Consider the following 20268-nt stretch of genomic DNA (forward strand, 5'->3'; position numbering starts at 1 on the left):
GAATGAAAGAAGAAGAAAAAAGAATGCCTATAAACAACTGTCTTGAAAAATATTGCTGTAAATAAGAGCAGGGAAATAGCTGGAAAGAGATATAGGGTCAAGGAAGTTTTCTTTATTATTCTTAAATGGGAGCCCGTAAAGCATATTTATATGCTAATGGAATGACTCAGTAGAGAGACAAAAACTGTTGATCCAGAAAAAAAGGACAAGATAATTCCCTGGGCAGTGTCCCTGAATAGATCAGAGATGGGATCCAGTCCACAAGTAGAGAGGTAGATCCTGGACAAGAGCGTGAAGAGTCAGCCTCCCACTGGAACAGGAGAAAGGCAGTCTCCACATTCAGGTGCAACTATGTCGATAGCTGTGGCATTAGGAACATAAGGAAGTTAGATCTCTTCTGACAGCTTCCATGTTTTCAGTAACAGGAAGCAACTTCTTTAATTAAAAGGGAGATGTGTTATTGATTTGAAGAGAAAAAAAAGAACACATGAAATTATCATCTAGGAAAGTGGGAGAGCAAATGGATTTTGAAAATGCAGAAAATCATCTGGACAGTACTAAAATCCTGCTTAAGATTAGTAGTCACAAATTTAATGCAAGACCAGTCAGCATGGTGTATTTTTCTTGAAATTTAGCTGTCCAGGTATAGGCAAGGAATAGACAGGGTTGAATTTACAAATGTTGGAATATAGTTAAGCGACTACAATGGAGGGAAAGCAAGTTCGTTGAGGATCTATTCACAAGGATAATTTTAACAGTGGACCACAGACTCTTAAGCAGAGAAGGAGGGGAGTGAAGATATGAAGTATTTGAGGAATGGTGAATTTTTAATTATATGTCTCTCTCCCTCACTACAATCTTCCTGAACAGAGAACCATGATATTCCCTCTTGAACCCTAGCACCTGGCCCAATGCCTAGCATAGAGCTGATTCCTAAAGATGTTAACTATCCAGATTTTCTACAATGAACACTATTTACTGACTTTAAAAGTGGACATTGAATTGAAAAACCTCTACTTGCTCACCACCTACTCACTCCAGTGTGATTTTACTCTCATTTCTCTCACTTGAAGGTCATCAATGACTCTGACCAAATAGACTCTACTCCAGGCTCTATCCCAGGCTCAGATTCTTTGCAGTGATTGAAATTTCTACTCTCCCTTCCTTCTTCCCCTTCCCACACCCAATATCCTTCTTAATATTTCACCCTCCCATGACTTCTACGACACCACTCTTTTCTCGCAACCTCTTAGACTGCTCTTTCTTTGCTTCCTTCCTGCTTCTAATCACAGTCATTCCCCAAAAAGAATTTGCCTTCAGCCTCTACCCTTTTTCATTCTCTGAGGTCCTTAAAATCGCATTTATTCTAGGTAGATGATACTGAATCTTTTTCTGGCCCTATACTCTCTTCTAGGTATCTTCTATACATCTGGATATATTCTAGATACATTTTTTACCTAGAAGTTCTGGAGCAGCTAAAAATCAGTATCTTTCCCAATTCCCCAGTAAAACACTGCTCCTGACAGTGTTTCCTATTTCTATAAATGGAATATTCATTCTACGCCCAGCAGGCTCAAACCACAGTCACCTTCAACTCCCTCTCAACCTCATACCTATTCTATTATCAAATCCCTTCTGCTCTTAGCTCCCCACTGCCTTACTTTGACTCAAGTCCTTTCTTAAAGCCACTATCCCAGGTATAGCGTGTTCAGTCTTTAGATCATGACATACCCCTTGTTAAAACCCTGTATTGGTGGTGGTGTTTTTTTGCACTTAGAAATAAAATTCAAAGTCCTTACCATGGTTCATTAGGCTCTCTACATCTGGCTTCGTCCCACTTTCAACTTCATCCCCTACCACTCTGTGGTCACACTGTAAGCCAGCCACAGTGGTCTGTGTATTCATTGGATCTACCAAATCTTCCCAAAATCAGTGTCTTTGCACTTTCTGTTCCTTCTCCCTGGAATGCTTTTCTGGCTGGATCTTTCTAATCCTTCAGTTTTCAGAGGTCATACCCTTATAAAGGTCCTCCTTTTCAAAACTATCTTAAATTCCCTTTCCCCATATTCTCTATCACATAACCCTATGCATTCCCTATTTAGCACTTTGTAACTGTGAAATTACCTCATTTCTTTTTTATGTGTTTATTGAATCTCCCCCACCTCTGAACATAAACACTCTAGATAAGAGACCATGTCTGGCTTGTTCATCATTTCCTTTTCCTAGAGCAGTACCTATTAACACTGTGGGCACTTAATAAATATTATATGATTAAAGACTAAATCCTTGCCCAGCTGGTATAGCTAGGCAGTTGAGCATCGACCTATGATCCAGGAGATCGTGGTTCAATTCCCGGTCAGGGCACATGCCCGGGTTGCAGGCTCGATCTCTAGTTGGGGGCATGCAGGAGGCAGCCTATCAATAACTCTCATCATTGATGTTTCTATCTCTCTCTCCCTTTCCCTTCCTCTCTCTGAAATCAATAAAGACATATTTTAAAAAAAAGAAGAAGAAATCCTCTTCTGGATCACCATTACCTCTCAATTCTTAACAGTCTGAGCATATAATTTCTGTGCTGAAAAAATGCAATGGTTCCCTCTGCCTATCTACGATATTAAATACGAACTCCAAATTTTGGAATTCAAGTCCCTCTTCAACATGACCCTTTTCTAACCTTCTATCCCCCCTACCACTTTTTCCTCTTTACAAACTCTACCCACTAACCAAATGGGACTGCATCTCACAGAACAGGACTCTAGTTTCTCGCCTCCACATCTTTTTCCTATTGTCACCCAATCCTGCAACCCTCCTCCCACTTTCTACATATCCAAACCTAATCCCTTCTTCAAAATATATTGCAAATGCAATTTCTTCCATGAAGGACAGATTTCTATATTTTCTCAACAAGTTATCTCTTGCCCTCTTTTAAGCCCTCAAAGCACATTGTTTGTACTCTCCTGTTATTGTAAGTTTAATTCAAAGCCGTTTTCTTATACCCTTTACCCTCACTAGACTGTCTTCCTTGAAACAAAAGTTTTAGCTCATTGTTTGATCTTCTGCAGAGAAACTAGTACTGAGCTATGAGAATTTACTAAATTGAATTAAGACCAGCACTTTTCTGCCTAGCAAAATCTGTCAAGGCTCAGTTCAATTTTCATTTCCTCTGAGAAATCTCTTTTTCTTTCTCTCATTTATTCCTTCCTTCAAGTATTTATTGAGTACCTACTATATGCGGACCTTGTGCTAGATACATGAAAATTTTAAAACATTCTTTGCCAATGTCCACCAACCAATGAACAAAATGTAGTATATACATACAACAGAATATTATTCAGCCTTAAAAAGGAAGAAACTTCTGACATATGCTATAACATGTATGAAGCTTAAAGACCTTATTTGACATTAAATAAGCCAGACACAAGAGGATAAATACTGTATGATTCTACTTATATTAGAAATAGTCAAATTCAGAGACAGAAAGTAGAACAACAGTTACCAGGGGCTGGGAAAAGGAAAATGGGGAGAACTCTAATGTAACATAATGTAACATTTAGATACTGCATTAAGGTAGGGTATAAATGTGCCTCTCCCATTCCACCATTACACATCTAGATTATGAATTCTTGAGAGAAAAACCATGCCTTATTCATGTGATAATCCTGGCCCTAGCACAATATCCAGCAGAAAGATAACCTTATTTTAAACAATAAAATGGGCTGCCTCAAAAGGAATATGCTAGCTCCCTATGACTGAATGATCACTTGGAAGCTCAATAATGGCCCTTTCTGAAAAATGCTACGCAGAGAATTCCTACATCTGGAGAAACCCAGATGAACCAGGGAATGTTAACGATCCCTTCCAGCTGTAGGTCTCTAACATAAGAATTCTCATGGTGGCCCTAGACTAGAAAGCAGTAAGTGGGACCCCACAATGGTCTTTGTTTCTGAAGAGCACTGCAACTTTAGATAAGTTACATAGCTTTTGCAGGCTCTTTTCCTCATCCCCAAAATATAAAAATTGTTGCTTTTAATGAGTTGTAATTAGGAATCTACCCATTGTAAAAAAGCACCTTAGTGTAGGATTAAAACCACTTTCCAGATAAATAAGGATATTCATTCATTTAATAACTATCTATTAGGCATCTATTATCTAATGCCTATCCATTATTACACACTAATCTAGACTCTGGGGATATAGTAATGATTAATCAAAGTCCTTAATCTTAGAGAACTTAAATTTTTGTGGGGTGATATAGACAAGATGGGAGAGAAGATGAAAACAGTGAGCAGCCCACACAGAGAAGTAAATTGAGGCAATAAACATCCTTGGTTGGCTACTTTGGATTGAGTGATTAGGGAAGATCTGAAGAGGTGACATGTATTTACAGATTTGATGACAAAAAGGAACCAATTATGCAATGATCAGAAAGAACAGCTACTGCAAACAGCAGATAGAACAGCTATTGCAAAGGCCCTGAGACAAGAATAAGCATCACTTGTCTGAGCATCACTTGAAAGGCTAGTGGGGTCAAATGTAATGGATAGAGAGAATGACAAGAAATGAGGTGTAAGAAGGAGACCAATCCCAGGTCAAATAGAGTTTTGTAAGTTAGAATAAAATCCAAATTCTTTACCTTAGATGCAGTAGAGAAACTTAAAGAATTTTAAGCAAAGGAGTAATTAGACTCATATCTTAAAATGATCACTCTGGCTGCTATGTAGAAAATGGGTCAACAGGAGTGGGGAAGATTAGCAGTTATAAGATGCTGGGAGGCCTGTTGGAGGTGACTACAAAAGATCAAGCAAGATGATAGTGGCTTAGATATAGATGGTAGAGAAGTGTGAAGAGATTACGAATATAGATTTAAAGGTAGAGTTGGCAGGACTTGTTTAATGATGAATTGGATGTGAGGGTGAGAGAAAGAGAGGGGAAAAGGCTCGTGGCTTGAGTAACTGTAGAGATGGTGGTTCTATTTCTTAAAAAAGTAAAGAGTTGAAGAAAAACAGTTTGGGTAGGGGAAACTGGGTTTGAAATAAAAAATTCTGCATTGACCATGTTAAAATTAGTATATCCACTAGTTATGTGGTGACAAAGCCAATAAGACAACTAGATATATGCATCTGGAGTTCTGAAGGTCAGAGCTGGAGATAAGGTTTATGAATCATCACTGCATAATTGTTTATTAAAACCAGGGGACAGAACAAACTTTGCCGTGGGAGAATGAATACAGAGAAGAGGAGGCTTCGCCCAGGAACACTTAACACCTTGCTGACCGGCTATTTCGAGCCAGAACTCGCCCGTGCAGCTGGCTACTTTTCCACTGTTTTAAAACTCTACATTGCTTTCAGACCTTAAAATTACTTAAAGTAATGTAAGTGCCGACACAAATTATCTCATGACCGGTCAGCAACATTCAGACACGGAAACACAAGTATACTCATGACCAGTCAGCAAGGTATTCATTTAGATATTGACTAAAGGAGTGGCATAGAACTGGGGGGGGGGGGAATCAAAAGAGCATGATATCACGACAGTCAAGACGATAAACTGTTTCTAGGAAGAAGTGTCTATGACTAATGCTGCTAAGAGGTCAGGCAAGGTAAGAAGAGAGAAGTGGCCGTTGGTTTAGCAGTCCCTGTAGAGTGATAAGACAGAAGCCTGAATCGAGTGAGAAAAAACTGTTTTGAATCAATGTAGAACACTGATTATTCCTCAGCACAACTGCAGTCCTAAGGTATTAACTTCTTAATGTCCTTACCAGAAACTAATATAGTGATTCCAAATTTCTAGCATAAAATCTGGGATTATTTTCCTTAAAGATATTAGGATGGAAAGGCAGCTAAGAGCCAGATAAACCTGGATTTGAACCCGTCCTCTGCCACTTACTAGTTATGTGTCCTTAGGCAACTTTCTTAACCAAGTTAAGCTTCAGTTACTTCATCTATAAAATGGAAATATTAATACCTATACCTCATGAGGCTGTGAGAAGTATATAAGACATTACATGTAAAATGCTTAGTACAAGGAAGTTGTTATCATTGCAGTTGTTATTATTCTTTTCTTTAGATAGTCCCTTCATAAAAAAAAAAAAAAAATCACAAGACTTTATTGTAATTAGACTATTTTAATTGTTAAAATTAAATGTGGGAATATCTAAAACAGTTTTCCTAACCTTTTAAAATATATGTCCCATCTTTGTAAATATACCCACATGGACAGCATGATATAGACTGAGAATTGTTATCTTCTACATATCATCATCAGCCCAAATAAGGCTGAATTTTTAACTCTGAAGTCTGCATTAAGGAAGACAATAGGGTTATTAGAGGGGTGGATTCCCAATATATCATGAACCTTAGGCTGTGCACATGACTTCTACTTCACTCATAAGGTCAACAGTATACATCTTATTTCCTTGCATTTAAGCTTTTTCACTTTATTGCTACATAAAAACAAAAATTATCATTTTTATAAGACATTTAAATATTTAATGTATAGAAAAAGGATAGTTAGCCAAACAACTAAAAATTATGTATCTAGATTAAATTAAAATATGAAAAATGTGTAAAGATTTAAACAAAATACAGAAATGTCTGTATACCAGAAATAAATAATGCTAGTAGAACACTAACCAAAATGCTGAAAAATACTCACCGTAAAGTCAAAGTATAATCTCCCTGCATTTTTGTTGAGGCATCTCTGACCAAGAAGGTACCATCTGGCATGTCCCTTAATTTGTCATTTACCTCCTCCCTGAAGAATTACAGGAAAAATGAGAAAAGAAAAAAAAAGGCGTCATTTGTTCTGTTCACATGTTATTACTAAGGCTAGTTGGGAGGTGGGTACGTCTAAGGTTATAGAATCGTGCGGCCTTCAGATGTCATTTAGTTCTTCCCCCTAGGTATGTTCATTCTGTTTTGATTTTCAGTGTTATGCAATCTAAGGAAGGGCTGTTTACTTCTTAAACTTTTCCAGATTTCAACTGTCTACAAGGGATAGTGTTGCCCTTAAACCTTTAGGGATTCCTTAGGCAGGTCTGAACTTGTAGAGTTTCAGGAAAAACCAGCAACTGTTTAGAAAGGTTATAGTTAAGCAACAATGTCAGCTGTGTGTCTCATCAAAGAGGGGGGAAATTCACTAAATTCACAATCTTTCAATATAATGTCCTCTGATATGAATTTATACTGATAACAAATTCCTCTGCAGAGCTGGTGTGGGACTTTAAGAAACAACTAGGACACTCAAAGGAAATGGCAGGACATAAAAGACCCTTGAAGTATAGAACCACAGGGTCTTAAAATATAAATTTAAATGGTAATTAAATATAATAGATCCTTTTATTGTACAATGCTAAATTAAAATTTTTCTGATAATTTTAATATAAAATATATTTTCTTCAAAAAATTAAATATAGAATTACCATATGACCCAGAAATTCTACTTCTGAGTATACAGCCAAAATAAATGAAAGCAGGGACTTGAGCACTAATACACTAATGTTCATAGCAGCATTATTCACTAGCCAAAAGCTGGAAACAATCCAAATATTCATCAAAGACAAATGTCCAGATAAGTAAGTAAATATATATTAAATGGAATATTGTTCAGCTTTAAAAAGGAAGTAAGTTCTGACACATGCTACAGCGTGGATGAACCTTGGAGATATTGCTATAGTAGTCAAATTCATAGAAACAGAAAGTAGGATGGTGGTTACCAAGGAGGGGCTGGGGAGAATAGGAGGAAAGGGGAGTCAGTGTATCATTAATGGGTACAGAGTTTCACTTTGGGAAGATGAAATAGTTCCAGAGATGAATGGTGGTGATGGGTGAACAACAATGTAAATGTACTTTATGCCACTGACCTGTACATTTAAAGATGGTTAAAATGGTAAGGAAAAGAAGAAAGGAATCAGTGCAACTTTGATAATGGGAGAGAATGGACAAGCATATTGAGGGATACAGCATCAACCTGAAACCTGAGTTGGCAGAAATGTGTAGTGCTTTTTAAAAACAAGAAAATACAATATTCAAATTTTAAAAATATATATAGTGTGTGTGTGTGTGTATATACCTTCTCTAGATTCAAAATTTTCCAAAACCACATTTTACTCAAAGAGAAATCTGTCCTAGAGTCCTGTTTCCCAAAATGAGGTGTGTGAAGAGTGCACCAAAATCACTTGGGGAGCTTGTTAAATACAGATTCCTGGGCCCCACCCAATTGATTCTTGCCCACGTAAAGATTGTGGAACCACTGCCTTAGAGACCAAAGGTAAGGAAAATTAAGTACCTATAAGTAACTTTTATCCTAAAACATGTGTAACTATCTTAAGAGTATGTATCATTTATTCAGAAATCTATCACCAATACAGTATTAAAAGTAAAATCACACCCATAATTTAAAGACTTTCTTGTCACTTTTTTTTTTGTGGGAAGAAAAGCATTCAGAAACTTTTGAAATGTTCTCACACAATCTCTTAAAAGGTAATCTTTAAAAGACAACTGATGGGATATTAAAATCTTTTAACTACTAATTCTCAAAAATGATTTTTTTAAAAACTGTATTCAATTATAATAACATTCTAATTACCTTGAAATATCCCCCCAGTACCATTCTGCATCCTGAAGAGAAACAGAACTGTCCTTCATTCCATTTGTAACAGGTGAAGTCATTGGCTTAGGTGGCTTTGGTGGAAGAGCTGGAAGAGAAATGAATATTGTTTTGTAGATGTAAATTATCATTTGTTTTCTAATTTCCTCAGTCAGGAATCGCCCACTAAGATTCAAATAATTATAAATCAAATTGTGTTATTTTACATTAAATCTTTTCATTTCTAAATATATTTTTATATAAGGGAGAGGGAGGGAGAGAGAGACATTGATAAGAGAGAGAAACATCAATTGGTTGCCTCCCACACACACTCCAATCTGGGTATGTGTCCTGACTGGGAATCGAACTGGCAACCTTTCAGTGCATGGGATGACACTCAACCAACTCAGCCACACAGGCCAGGGTTTACATTAAATCTTAAACATTCGCCCAACCAGCCCAGTTCAATGGTTGACAGTCCATCTATGAACCAGAAGGTCATGGTTCGATTCCTGGTCAGGGCACATGCCCAGGGTTGCAGGCTCAATCTTGCAGGAGGCAGCCAATCAATGACTCTCTTTCATCACTGATGTTTCTCTCTCTCCCTTCCTCTTTCTGAAATCAATAAAAACATATTTTTAAAAAAATCTAAAACATTAGCCAAAAAAAATCCTTTTAGAACTATACCAACAATTGCCTGAAAAGTGAAAACTTCAAACTATTTGGGGCTCTTCCCTTCCTATTTTTTTAATTTAGTTTTTATTTTAAAATTACAGTTGACATAGAATATTATATTAGTTTCATGTGTACAACCCCATGATTAGACATTTATGTAACTTATGAAGTGATCACCCCAATAAATATAGTACCCATCTGACACCATATATAGTTATTACAGTATTATTGACTATATTCCCTATGCTTTACATCCCCATGACTATTCGGTAAGTACCAATTTGTACTTCTAAATCCCTTCACTTTTTCCACCCATCTCTCCAACCCCTCTCCCACCTGGCAACCATCAAAATGTTCTCTGTATCTATGAGGCTGCTTCTGTTCTGTTTCTTTTTAAATTCCACATGTAAGTGAAATATCTGGCATTTGTCCTTCTCGGACTTATTTCACTCAGCACAATACCCTCTAGATCCATCCATGTTGTCACAGATGGCAATATTTCATTCTTTTTTATGGCTGAGTCATATTCTATCATATACATGCATCACTTCTTCTTTATCCATTCACCTATTGATGAACACTTAGGTTGCTTCTATATCTTGGCTATTGCAAATAACGCTGCAATAAACATACAGATGTGCATATCTTCTTGATTTAGCGTTTTGGGTTTCTTGAGAGAAATATCCAGAAATGGAGTTGCTGGGTCCTTCTTTGTCTCTTGTTGTAGCCTTTGTTTTAAAGTCTATTTTGTTTGGCCCTGGCCCAGGTAGCTCAGTGGATTGTAGCATGGTCCCAAAGAGCCAGGGTTGGGGGTTCGATCTCCGGTCAGGGCACATAGAAGAATCAACCAATGAATGCATAAATAAGTGAAACAACAAATTGATGTCTCTCTCTCTCCGCTCTTTCTTTATTTCTCTAAAAAAATCAAGCAAATTAAAACAAATTTTTTGAGTCTTTTTTTATCTGGGTTAAGTATTGCTACATAAGCTTTTTATTTTGTTTTGTTTCCATTTTCATATCTTTTTCCACTCCTTTACTTTCAGTCTGTGTGTGGCTTTTGATCTGAAGTGAGTTTCTAGTAGACAGCATATGAAAGGTTCTTGTTTTGTTATCCATTCAGCCACCATATATGTCTTTTGATTGGAGCATTTAATCCATTTGCATTTAAAGTAACTGTTGATAGATACATAACTATTGCCATCTTTTTTTTCTGTTTTATTTTTATTTTTAAAGAAGAGCCTTTAACATTTCTTGTGATACTGGTGTGGTGGTGATAAGCTCCCTTAGCTTTTTCTTGTCTGGGAAACTCTTCATCTGTCCTTTGATTCTAAATGATAGTTTTGCTGGGTAGAGTAATCTTGTAGGTTTTTGCTTTTCATCACTTTGAATATTTTGTGTCAATCCCATCTGGCCAACAAAGTTTCTGTTGAGAAATCAGCTGACAGTCTTATGGAAGTGCCTTTGTAGGTAACTAACTGGTCTTATCTTGCTGCTTTTAAAGTTCTCTATCTTTAACCTCTGGTATTTTAATTATGAGGTGTCTTGATGTGGGCTCATCTTGTTTGGGACTCTCTACACTTCCTGGGCTTATACGTCTATTTCCTTCACCATGTTAGGGAGGTTTTCCAACATTATTTTTTCAAGTAGGTTTTTAATTTCTTGCTCTCTCTCTTCTCCTTTAAATACCCACATGATAAGAATGTTGGTTCACTTGAAGTTGTCCTAGAGGCTCCTTACACTATTCTCATTTTTTTATTCTTTTTTCTTTTTGCTGTTCTGATTGGTGGTTTTCTGCTTCCTTATATTCCAAACCACTGATGTGATTCTCTACTTCATGTACTCTACTGTTGATTCCCTGTAAATTATTCTTCATTTACAAAATTGTTTGTGGTAAAGGTTACAGAGCTCTGTGAATACACTAAAAACTATTGAATTATACACACACATTAAGTGGGTGAATTCTATGGTATGTAAATTATATCTCAATAAAGCTGTTATTAAAAAAACAAATATCAGACTTCTGAAATTACTAGATTGAGGAGAGCTTGCTATAATCCATACTTTTTTTCTAAGTGGATACTTATTTGTACCTGTCTTGTTTGAAAAAGATTTGATGTGGCTTATTAAAGTACCTACAGTTGGAACTCCAATTTTGCAAAATTTAGCATTCTTCTAGTTATCCACTTATAAAGATTTACAGTTGAAACTTATGCTATACAAAGCACTGTGTTATAGTTATGAAACGTACAAAGACAAGGTGTTCCCAGCATTCAAAAGAACAAATCTAGAAGGAATGATATATAGAAACATCTAACCATAATACTCAGCAGAATGAGATAAATACTATAATAAAGGTAAAAGCAAAGTGTAATGGAAACCTAGCAAAAGAAGCAATTGATCCCCTCCTGTGGAAACTTTAAGTTCAAACACTAAGCTTCTCAAACCTAGTCCTTACTGAACTGAGTGCCATGACCAGCAGGTCCCAATAAGAACCAATCTGCCTCCTTGAATCAGCAGGTGGGTTACAACCTAATCACCAAAAGGAGTCACAAAGACTTGCTGTTGTCTATAAACCTTCTCTGCAGGAGCTCTAAACGGAATTGAGTTGACCAGGCTATGTGGGGAAGCTGCTATTTATGGATAATGATAGTTCACTGATAGCTCTACCACCAACAAACATATAATGACCATTTCACTTCTATTACATTAGGCTTCTCACAGCCTCCTTGTACCTTGCTTTTTCTCATCTGAAGAAATATAAGAATGAAATATGATTACAAAGCAATTCCTACATAAAGCTGCTAAAAGAACACAATCATAATGAAGAGCTGAAATGAATGCAATACTGGACTTATTTCTACATTCTTATCTATCATCACTCCATACATATATTAAATAAATATTTTTTAAAAACCTCTCCTATGTTCTAAAAGCTAGAAATACAGCAATAAACTAAATAGACACAGTCCCTATACTTAAAGACGTTATAATCCAGAAGGGTAAATTTCAAGATAATTTATTATTCCTAAAGTCATGAGTATGTTCAAATTTAGCTCAACTGAACTTGCCTGTGTCTTCAAAGTGTTTTTGTGTTCTCTGGTAGCTGATTCCCCTCCCCATGTAAATTATAAAATTTACTGGACAAAAGTAAATTAAAAATTTACCTTAAATAACCTTCTAGTTACATGGAGATAAGCAGATTTATCCTTATATGTCACTTCCAACTATGATATTGTAAATAAAGGTAAAAAAAAAAATTCCAAATCACATATATATTAAGTATGTTCAGTAAAACATATTGAGGAAAAGCTAATTAGGGTACATTAATTACCTTTCAATTCTTTGACAAAGTAGTTCTTGCATAGGCACTGCAATGTTGAGTGATGAGTTAAATGCACCTAAGTACATACCTTTCTAAGTAAGTATCCATAAATGCCTAGCACTTTTATTTCTATTTAGTATACAATGAAAAGTATTTCTCTTCCCATTTTGAGAACTATAGTGCAAGTTTTTAATATTAGCAATACAGAAAGATATTTTAAAGTCAGTTTTAATATGTGCATATATGAACAAATATATACACATAAAGACATCAGGTAGACTACACAAACTGTTAACAATATACAAAACAGGGATGCGGGAACAGCACAGGAGAGCACTTTCTTTACCTGTGTATGTATGGTTTCTTATGTATGTTTTAACAACAAAAAAACAGAAATAATAGGTTATAAGTAAATTTTCATTTTAATTTATTTTCTGACTTTTTAAAAAACTTTCAAAAATTCACTTTGATTTTTTTAACTAAAGAAAGTATTTAGGAACTGAGGCACTATAAAAAATTAATTCTTGGTCGTAATCTACAAATAATCTACAAACACTACATGAAAGTACTGTATTAAATGTACAGAAGTTGATAACTGTAGTGCACTGTGGTATGTAAAGAAATGTTCCTATTCTTAGGAAATACATATTGAGGTATTTAGGGGTTAAGGGCCAGGATGAATGTAACTTATTTTCAAATAATTCAGAAAAACTGGAATATTATTTTACATAAAGAGAGAGCATGAGTGATAAAGCAAATGAAATAACATGTTAACAGGAGAACCTGAGTAAAGTACATATTGGGTGTCCTTCGTATTCTTATTTTTGCATCTTTTCTGTAAGTTTGAAATTATTTCCAAATAAAATATTTAATTTTTTTAAGAATAAAAATTAGGTACTTATTAAAACCAGGGAGGAATGACAGATTTCAGCCCTCACAGTCTATGCTGCGATTTGACTTTATGAAGGATGATTTTAAATCAAAAATGAAAGAAAAGCTAAAAGAATATTAGAACATATGTCTCCAGTGTGTGCTGGGGGGGAAAATGAGGCACATATAGTTATATAACAAAGTCAGAGACCTTCAAGCCTTTTGATTCCATTAAATACCACAAAAACCAGGAGCCAGCTATCTTTCCCCCATTTCAGGATCAAGTCCCCCCCCCCCCATTTCTATAATTTTATTTCAAGAATGCTATATAAATGGAATAATACATTATGTGACCTTTTGGACTTGACTTTTATTTTTTTCACTCAGTATAATTCCCTTGAGATTCCATTCCAAGTTATTCCATGTATCAATCATTTGTTCCTTCTTATTGCTATGTCAAATTTTAATCAACATTCTGTCAAAATCCTGACCAAAGACTATCCTACTGTAACCCAAACATACAGTACAGTGCCTGGTACATATACAATAAATGTGTTCATTCAACAAGTACTGATTGAGAACCTACTATTCTAGGCCTTTGTATCTTCCATTCATAAAGTGGTGCTAAGGTTGTACCTATATCCTATAAGGATTAAATGAGTTAATATGTGTAAACTTAAAATAGCATATGAGAAATAGCAATGAATAAATATCAGCTGCCAGCTTTGGTGCTAGGATAGATGCCAAAGATAGTAATAAGACAGACAGTCCAGTAGGCAATTCAAATAAGTAAAACATACAATACTATATTGTGATTAAACGCAGTAAAGAGAAAGTATTTTTTCTTTTTCAATTACAGTTTACATTCAGTATTATTTTGTATTAGTTTCAGGTGTACAACATAGTGGTTAGACAATCATATACTTTACAAAGTGGTCCCCCTCTACATTTTAAGTACCCACTGACACTATACACAGATATTGCAATATTATTAACAGTATTCTCTATGCTGTACTTTACATCCCCATGACTATTCTGTGATTACCAATCTGTATTTCTTTTTTTTTCTTCTAATATATTTTTATTGATTTTAGAGAGAGGAGGGAGAAGGAGGGAGAAATAGAAACATCAACGATGAGAGAGAGTCATTGATCGGCTGCCTCCTGCACACCCCTTGCTGGGGATCGAGCCTGCAACCCGGGCATATGCCCTGACCAGGAATCTAACTACAATCTCCTGGATCATAAATCAAAGCTGAACCACTGAGCCACAGGCTGGGCCCAATCTTTATTTCTTAATCCCTTCACCTTTTTCACCCACTCCCCCAATCCCTCTCTCCACTGGAAACCATCAGTCTGCTCTCTATATCTACGAGTCTTTCTGTTTTGTATGCTCATTTATTTTGCTCTTTAGATTCCACATATAAGTGAAATCACATGGTATCTGTCTTTCTCTATCTGACTTATTAAAGAGAAAGTATTTTTAAAGTATATTTTAAAAGGTGAATGTTACGGTAAATGCTTATATCTTAATTTTTTTAAAAATAGAGAGAGACAAAGAATAGGGTGCCATGGAGCACAAAATAGGGGCACTAAATCTGGAGTCAAGGAAGACAAGACATATAGTATCCCAAACTAAAGGAACAGCAGGTATTTAAAACAGAGGATGGGAGGCAGGGGCGGGTGGGAGGGTGGAGAGAGAGACTGACCAAGAGAGAATTAAAAGAAATGCCTAGCACATGGGGAGTATGAGGTGGGGAAAAGCGGAAGTTCATTTTAGCTACCTGTCATCTCCTGTGTAATCACCCCAATATTGCTCTGAGCTGCCTCCCCAGCAAACCATCTTATTGCTAATCCTTTCATTATACCCTCTGGAGCTTCCTCCCTAATCATTCTCCGTACATTCTAATTAAATAAACTATTTTATAATTTCGATAACTTCCCAGAAAGTATTTTGTTCCCACTTCTCAGCCTTCTCTGAAATCTGGCTCTTCATGAAGGTCATTACTAACCTTGCAGCCTTCTCTCTTAAAAGGCTGCTCATTTTCCTCAGGGCCTCTGGGCCTCTGTTCCTCCTTAGCTCTGAGATTTCCTAGGACCTCTTTTCCTTCATCCACACCTTAAAACTTTTATTCCCCTGGCACTCTTTTTATTCTGTTCTCCCATCTATTCCCATAACTTCAAATAATACCTACACTCTGCTCCCAAAGTAGTATTTCTAACTACAGAGACTTTTCTAAATTTCTGATTGTCCAAAAGAAGATACCCAATATGTGTTAAGCACTGTAGCAGGCACAGTGAATTAATGTGGTTATAAATCACCCAGGAATCTTGTAAAATACAGAATATGGTTTGCTAGGTATGACCTGGGGCCTGGAATTCCGCATTTCGCACAAGCTTCCAGGTGATGCCAATGCTGCTGGTCGAAACTGAGTGGCAAGGAGCTTACAGCTGTCTCTCTTTGAAAAGCTCTGATGGGGTTAAAAAAAAAAAATGCAAGTAGAGTACAGTAGCTAAAATACATAAAATACAGTAGATTAAATACATGTGATTCTTCACTCCCTCTATAAATCACTCCAAATTGGCAATATATTTTTAAAGGTATGAACACATAATAGCAAAGAGATCAGAGGAGGAAACAACAGCAACAAAACTTTACTACAGGAAAAGTAACCAGATGAATCTGACCTGGTGGAGTGCAAAAACTGAAACCTAAGCCTGAAGAGAGCAAGTCCAGTAAAAAAGCAACCTGATTCACACTGCAGTACTCTGGAAAAACCAAGAATTGGAGGCACAATGCATCTCTGAAGAGAGGATTGAGGATGGAGCTGAAAATAAGAGGATTGGCTGAAAGTCTACATAGAAGGCACAGTTCTCCCCCCAACCCCAAGCAACCGGGCAACTACCCCTCCCCCACCCAGACAAAGACCAACTGTCAACTCGTCAGTCCAGAGAAGCAATTACAGAGGCATTTGGACTCAGGGAACACTAAGCACAGCTGAGGCTAGGGGTAAGTCCCTAATTGAAAAGAGAATTAAGGAGAAGTCTACTAAATAGGTAAATGTCCCAACCCCCTCCCCCACCTCAGTTCTCTGAACCCTGAGCCACCAACCTTGTACCCCTAGGCAGAATTTAGGGAGATTCTCTGGAGAAACTGACAAGACCCCCCCAAAAGACCTAAAAATACAGATATTTTGTGGTTACCAATGAAAAAGAGATTCATGCCCAGCCAGTGTGGTTTAGGGGTTGAGAGTCGACTCATGAACCAAGAAAGAGGTCAAGGTTCGATTCCTGGTCATGGCACATGCCCTCGTTGGGGCTCTATCCCCAATAGGGGGTATGCAGGAGGCAGCCAATGGGTGTTTCTCTCTCGTCAATGTTTCTATCTCTCTATCCTACTCCCTTTCTCTCTCTCTAAAATCAATAAAAACATTAAAAATAGAAAAATCAATTTTTTAAAAATTAAAAAAAGAGATTCATTATGTTACCACCTTTCAGCGAAGGCCTCTAGTTAACACATCCTGCCCGCTTACATGGGCCTTCCAATTAGCTTTTTTTTTTAATTGATGAGAGAGAGAGATTTTGTTCCACTTATTTATGCATTCATGCTTGATTCGTTTGTGCCCCAACAAGGGATTGAACCCCCAACCTCGGTGTATCAGGGATGACACTCTAACTGAGCTACTCAGCCAAGGCTCCAATTAGCTTTTTAATACCTCATTCTTGAATAAAACGTAAGCCTTTAAAAAGGAAAGAAATTCTAACACATGCTACAACATGGACGAACTTTTAACACATGTCTTCATGAAGACATTAAAACCTTGAAGAAATAAGCCAGGCACTAAAGGAAAATATTTATGGTTTCTCTTATATAAGGTTCTTAAAGTAGTCAAATTCAGAGACTGAAAACAGAATGATGGGTGCCATGGGCTGGGGGGTGAGGAGGAGAGGAAAATGGGGAGTTAGTGTTTAATGGGTACATGATTTCAATTAGGTAAGATGAAAAAGTTCAACAATGTAAATACACTTAATGCCTCAAAACTATGCTTAAAAGTGGTTAAAATTATAAATTCTATGTTATGTATATTTATCACAATTAAACTACAAAAGAACAAACTACAAGACATTTGAAGAAAGCCATCAACTTCAAACATAAGCATCAGTATACATAAAATACAGGGAACAGAATAACGAGTTAAATGACATCATGAGGAAACAATCAGGCAAATCTGGAATATAGGGCATTCAACAAGACAGGTGATTTGGACTCTTCTAAAGTCAATATTTTAAAAAATAGTCATTATCATTTTAAAAAGTGACTAGAGGCTATTCTAGAAAACAGACAAAAGCAACATTCAATGTCAATTTTAGTGGGATTTTTATTCAGAAGCAGAGTTATATAAATTAATTATGGATTATGGAGGCAATTTGGAAAATTTCAATATGTATTAGATACTAAAATTATTATTAATACATGTCTAGTAAATGTTATACACCTGAAACTAACTACTACTGTGTGTCAACTATAAATTTAAAATAAATTATTTAAATGTTTTAAAAAAACATTAAAGAAGCAGCCCAAAACAAACAAAAAAAGGAAACAGGAGTAAGCAAAGAATTCAAGGAAAACTTCACAGATACATTTTTAAAAAGCATAATATCCTCGGAAATGTAAAAGGAGATACTGCATCTATGAAACACAAACTAGATCTATAATAAAGTAGCATTAAAGAAAATGAGCCCTGCCCTGGCCAGGTGAGTAAGTTGGTTGTGGGTTTGATTCCCGGTCAGGGTACCTACCTAGGTTGTGGGTGCATATGGGAGGCAACCCATTGATGTTTCTCTCTCACATGGATGTTTCTCTCTCTCTCTCCCTTCCCCTCTCTCTAAAAATCAGTAAAGAACAAGAGCCATTATATATTAAAATTATAATAGAGGTTCTTAAAAATAGCATCAATTGACAAACTAGCAGATAAATTTGAGAAAATCTCCCAGAAGTGGAACAAAAGAGAAAGTACTGAAAATAGAAGATAAGAGATTCTGAGGACTGAATTAACAGAAGTTTCTGAAAGCAGAAAAAGAAAATATTTAAAATAAATAAGAATAAGAAAAAATTTTCAGAAATGAAGGGCATACATTTCCAGAATGAAAGTGCCACACAATGTATTCAAAGTATGCCACAATGAATAAAAAAGACTCACATCAAGGCACATCTATGTGGAATTTCACATCAGGGATAAAGAGAAGGTCCTAAAATCCATCTATTACAAGGGGGGTTAAAAAGACTGGTCGCAAAGGACTAAGACCTGGAATATCTTTAGATTCCCCAACAGCAACACTAGAACTAATGATACTGGAGAAAAACCTTCCAATCCTGAGGAAAAATGATATTTCAACCTAAAATTATATATCAAATTATCATTATGTATATATGAGGGTAGAATTAATATTTTCAGTCATACAAAGTCTCAAACAACTTAACTCTTAGGAAGCTCCTGAAGGATGCTTCTACCAAAATGAAGAAATAAACCTAGGAAAAAAGATGGTGTAGGATTCAGGAAAATAGAAGCCAACACAGGAGAGAAGCAAAGGCAATCCCCAGGATAATGGTGACTGGATGCACCAGGATGACAGTAAAAAGAATACTGCTTCTTAGCATTGCTTACAAACACATATATAAAAGTGAAACAATTTTTTAGACCTATCATTTTCACAGATTACTAATCATTGGTGAATGAAAGCTACTGGTCTAAAATAAAATCTGGCTTGGCCATAACCTAGCAATATAACTTTGGACAAGCCTCTTAATCGCTCTTGTATGCTTACCTATAAAATGTTTGATTATATCATAATAGTCCCTCCTAGCTCTATTTTTTATGAGCCCTTGTATTTGGCCACCAAAGAGAGATAGCAGACTATGCAGATTTCATTGGCATACCAGAAATTTCATTAAGACTTTACTGGGTACTGCCTGGCTGTGTGGCTCAGTGATTGTCGACCTACGAGCCAAGAGGTCATGGTTCAATTCCCACTCAGGGTACATGACTGGGTTGTGGGCTGAATCCCCAGTAGGGGGTGTGCAGGAGGCAGCCAATCAATGATTCTCTTTCATAATTAACGTTTCTATCTCTTTCTCCCTCTCCCTTCCTCTCCCTAAAATCAATAAAAACATATTTCAAAAAACAAAAACAAAAAAAGTTATTGCCCTGGCCAGCGTGGCTCAGTAGTTAGAGCATCGGCCTGGAGACCAGAGTCACAGATTCGATACCTGGGTTGTGGGTTCGATCACCGCCCTGGTCAGGGTGCATGTGGGAGGCAACCAATCAATGTGTCTCTCTCACATTAATGTTCCTCTTCCTCTCTCTCTCCCCTCCCATTCTTCCCTTCTACTCTCTCTAACAAAACAAAAAAACCAAAAAAAAAATCAATGGGAAAAATATTCTCTGGTGAGGATTAACAAAAAAAAAAGCTTTACTGGGTACCATGAGTCATAGTCCCAATTGGTAAGCTAAATGCAATTATGAAGAAGACCACAATGTATTCTGGGTATTCATAAAAAGAATAACCAGTTCAGCCAGGCGTGGGGTTGAGCATCAACCTGGGATCCAGGAGGTCAGGGCACATGTCCGAGTTGTGGCTTGTTCTCCAGTTGGGGGCGTGCAGGAGGCAGCCAATCAATGATGATTCTCTAATCATTGATGTTTCTATCTCTCTCTCTCCCTCCCTCTCCCTTCCTCTCTCTGAAATCAATAAAGATATTTTTAAAAAAAGAACCAGAAGCAAAAGAAAAAATAGCATTAATATTTTTTAAAGTGA

At 36.5% G+C, this 20268-nt stretch overlaps 1 protein-coding gene across 1 annotated transcript in view; it reads right to left on the bottom strand.

Moving 5' to 3' along the window:
- The window catches only part of LOC308560619 (phosphatidylinositol 3-kinase regulatory subunit gamma), a 64591-nt gene that overhangs the window by 28569 nt on the left and 15754 nt on the right, over positions 1–20268 (bottom strand). Inside the window, exons 2-3 of the mRNA XM_081144682.1 lie at positions 8587–8695; positions 6655–6753 (exon numbers count right to left, since the gene is read on the bottom strand). Coding sequence (XP_081000808.1) covers positions 6655–6753; positions 8587–8695 — 208 coding nt within the window. The remainder of the gene's footprint in view (positions 1–6654; positions 6754–8586; positions 8696–20268) is intronic.

The sequence above is a fragment of the Miniopterus schreibersii genome, assembly GCF_964146895.1.
Source record: "Miniopterus schreibersii genome assembly, chromosome: 8".
In the NCBI taxonomy this organism is placed as follows: domain Eukaryota; kingdom Metazoa; phylum Chordata; class Mammalia; order Chiroptera; family Miniopteridae; genus Miniopterus; species Miniopterus schreibersii.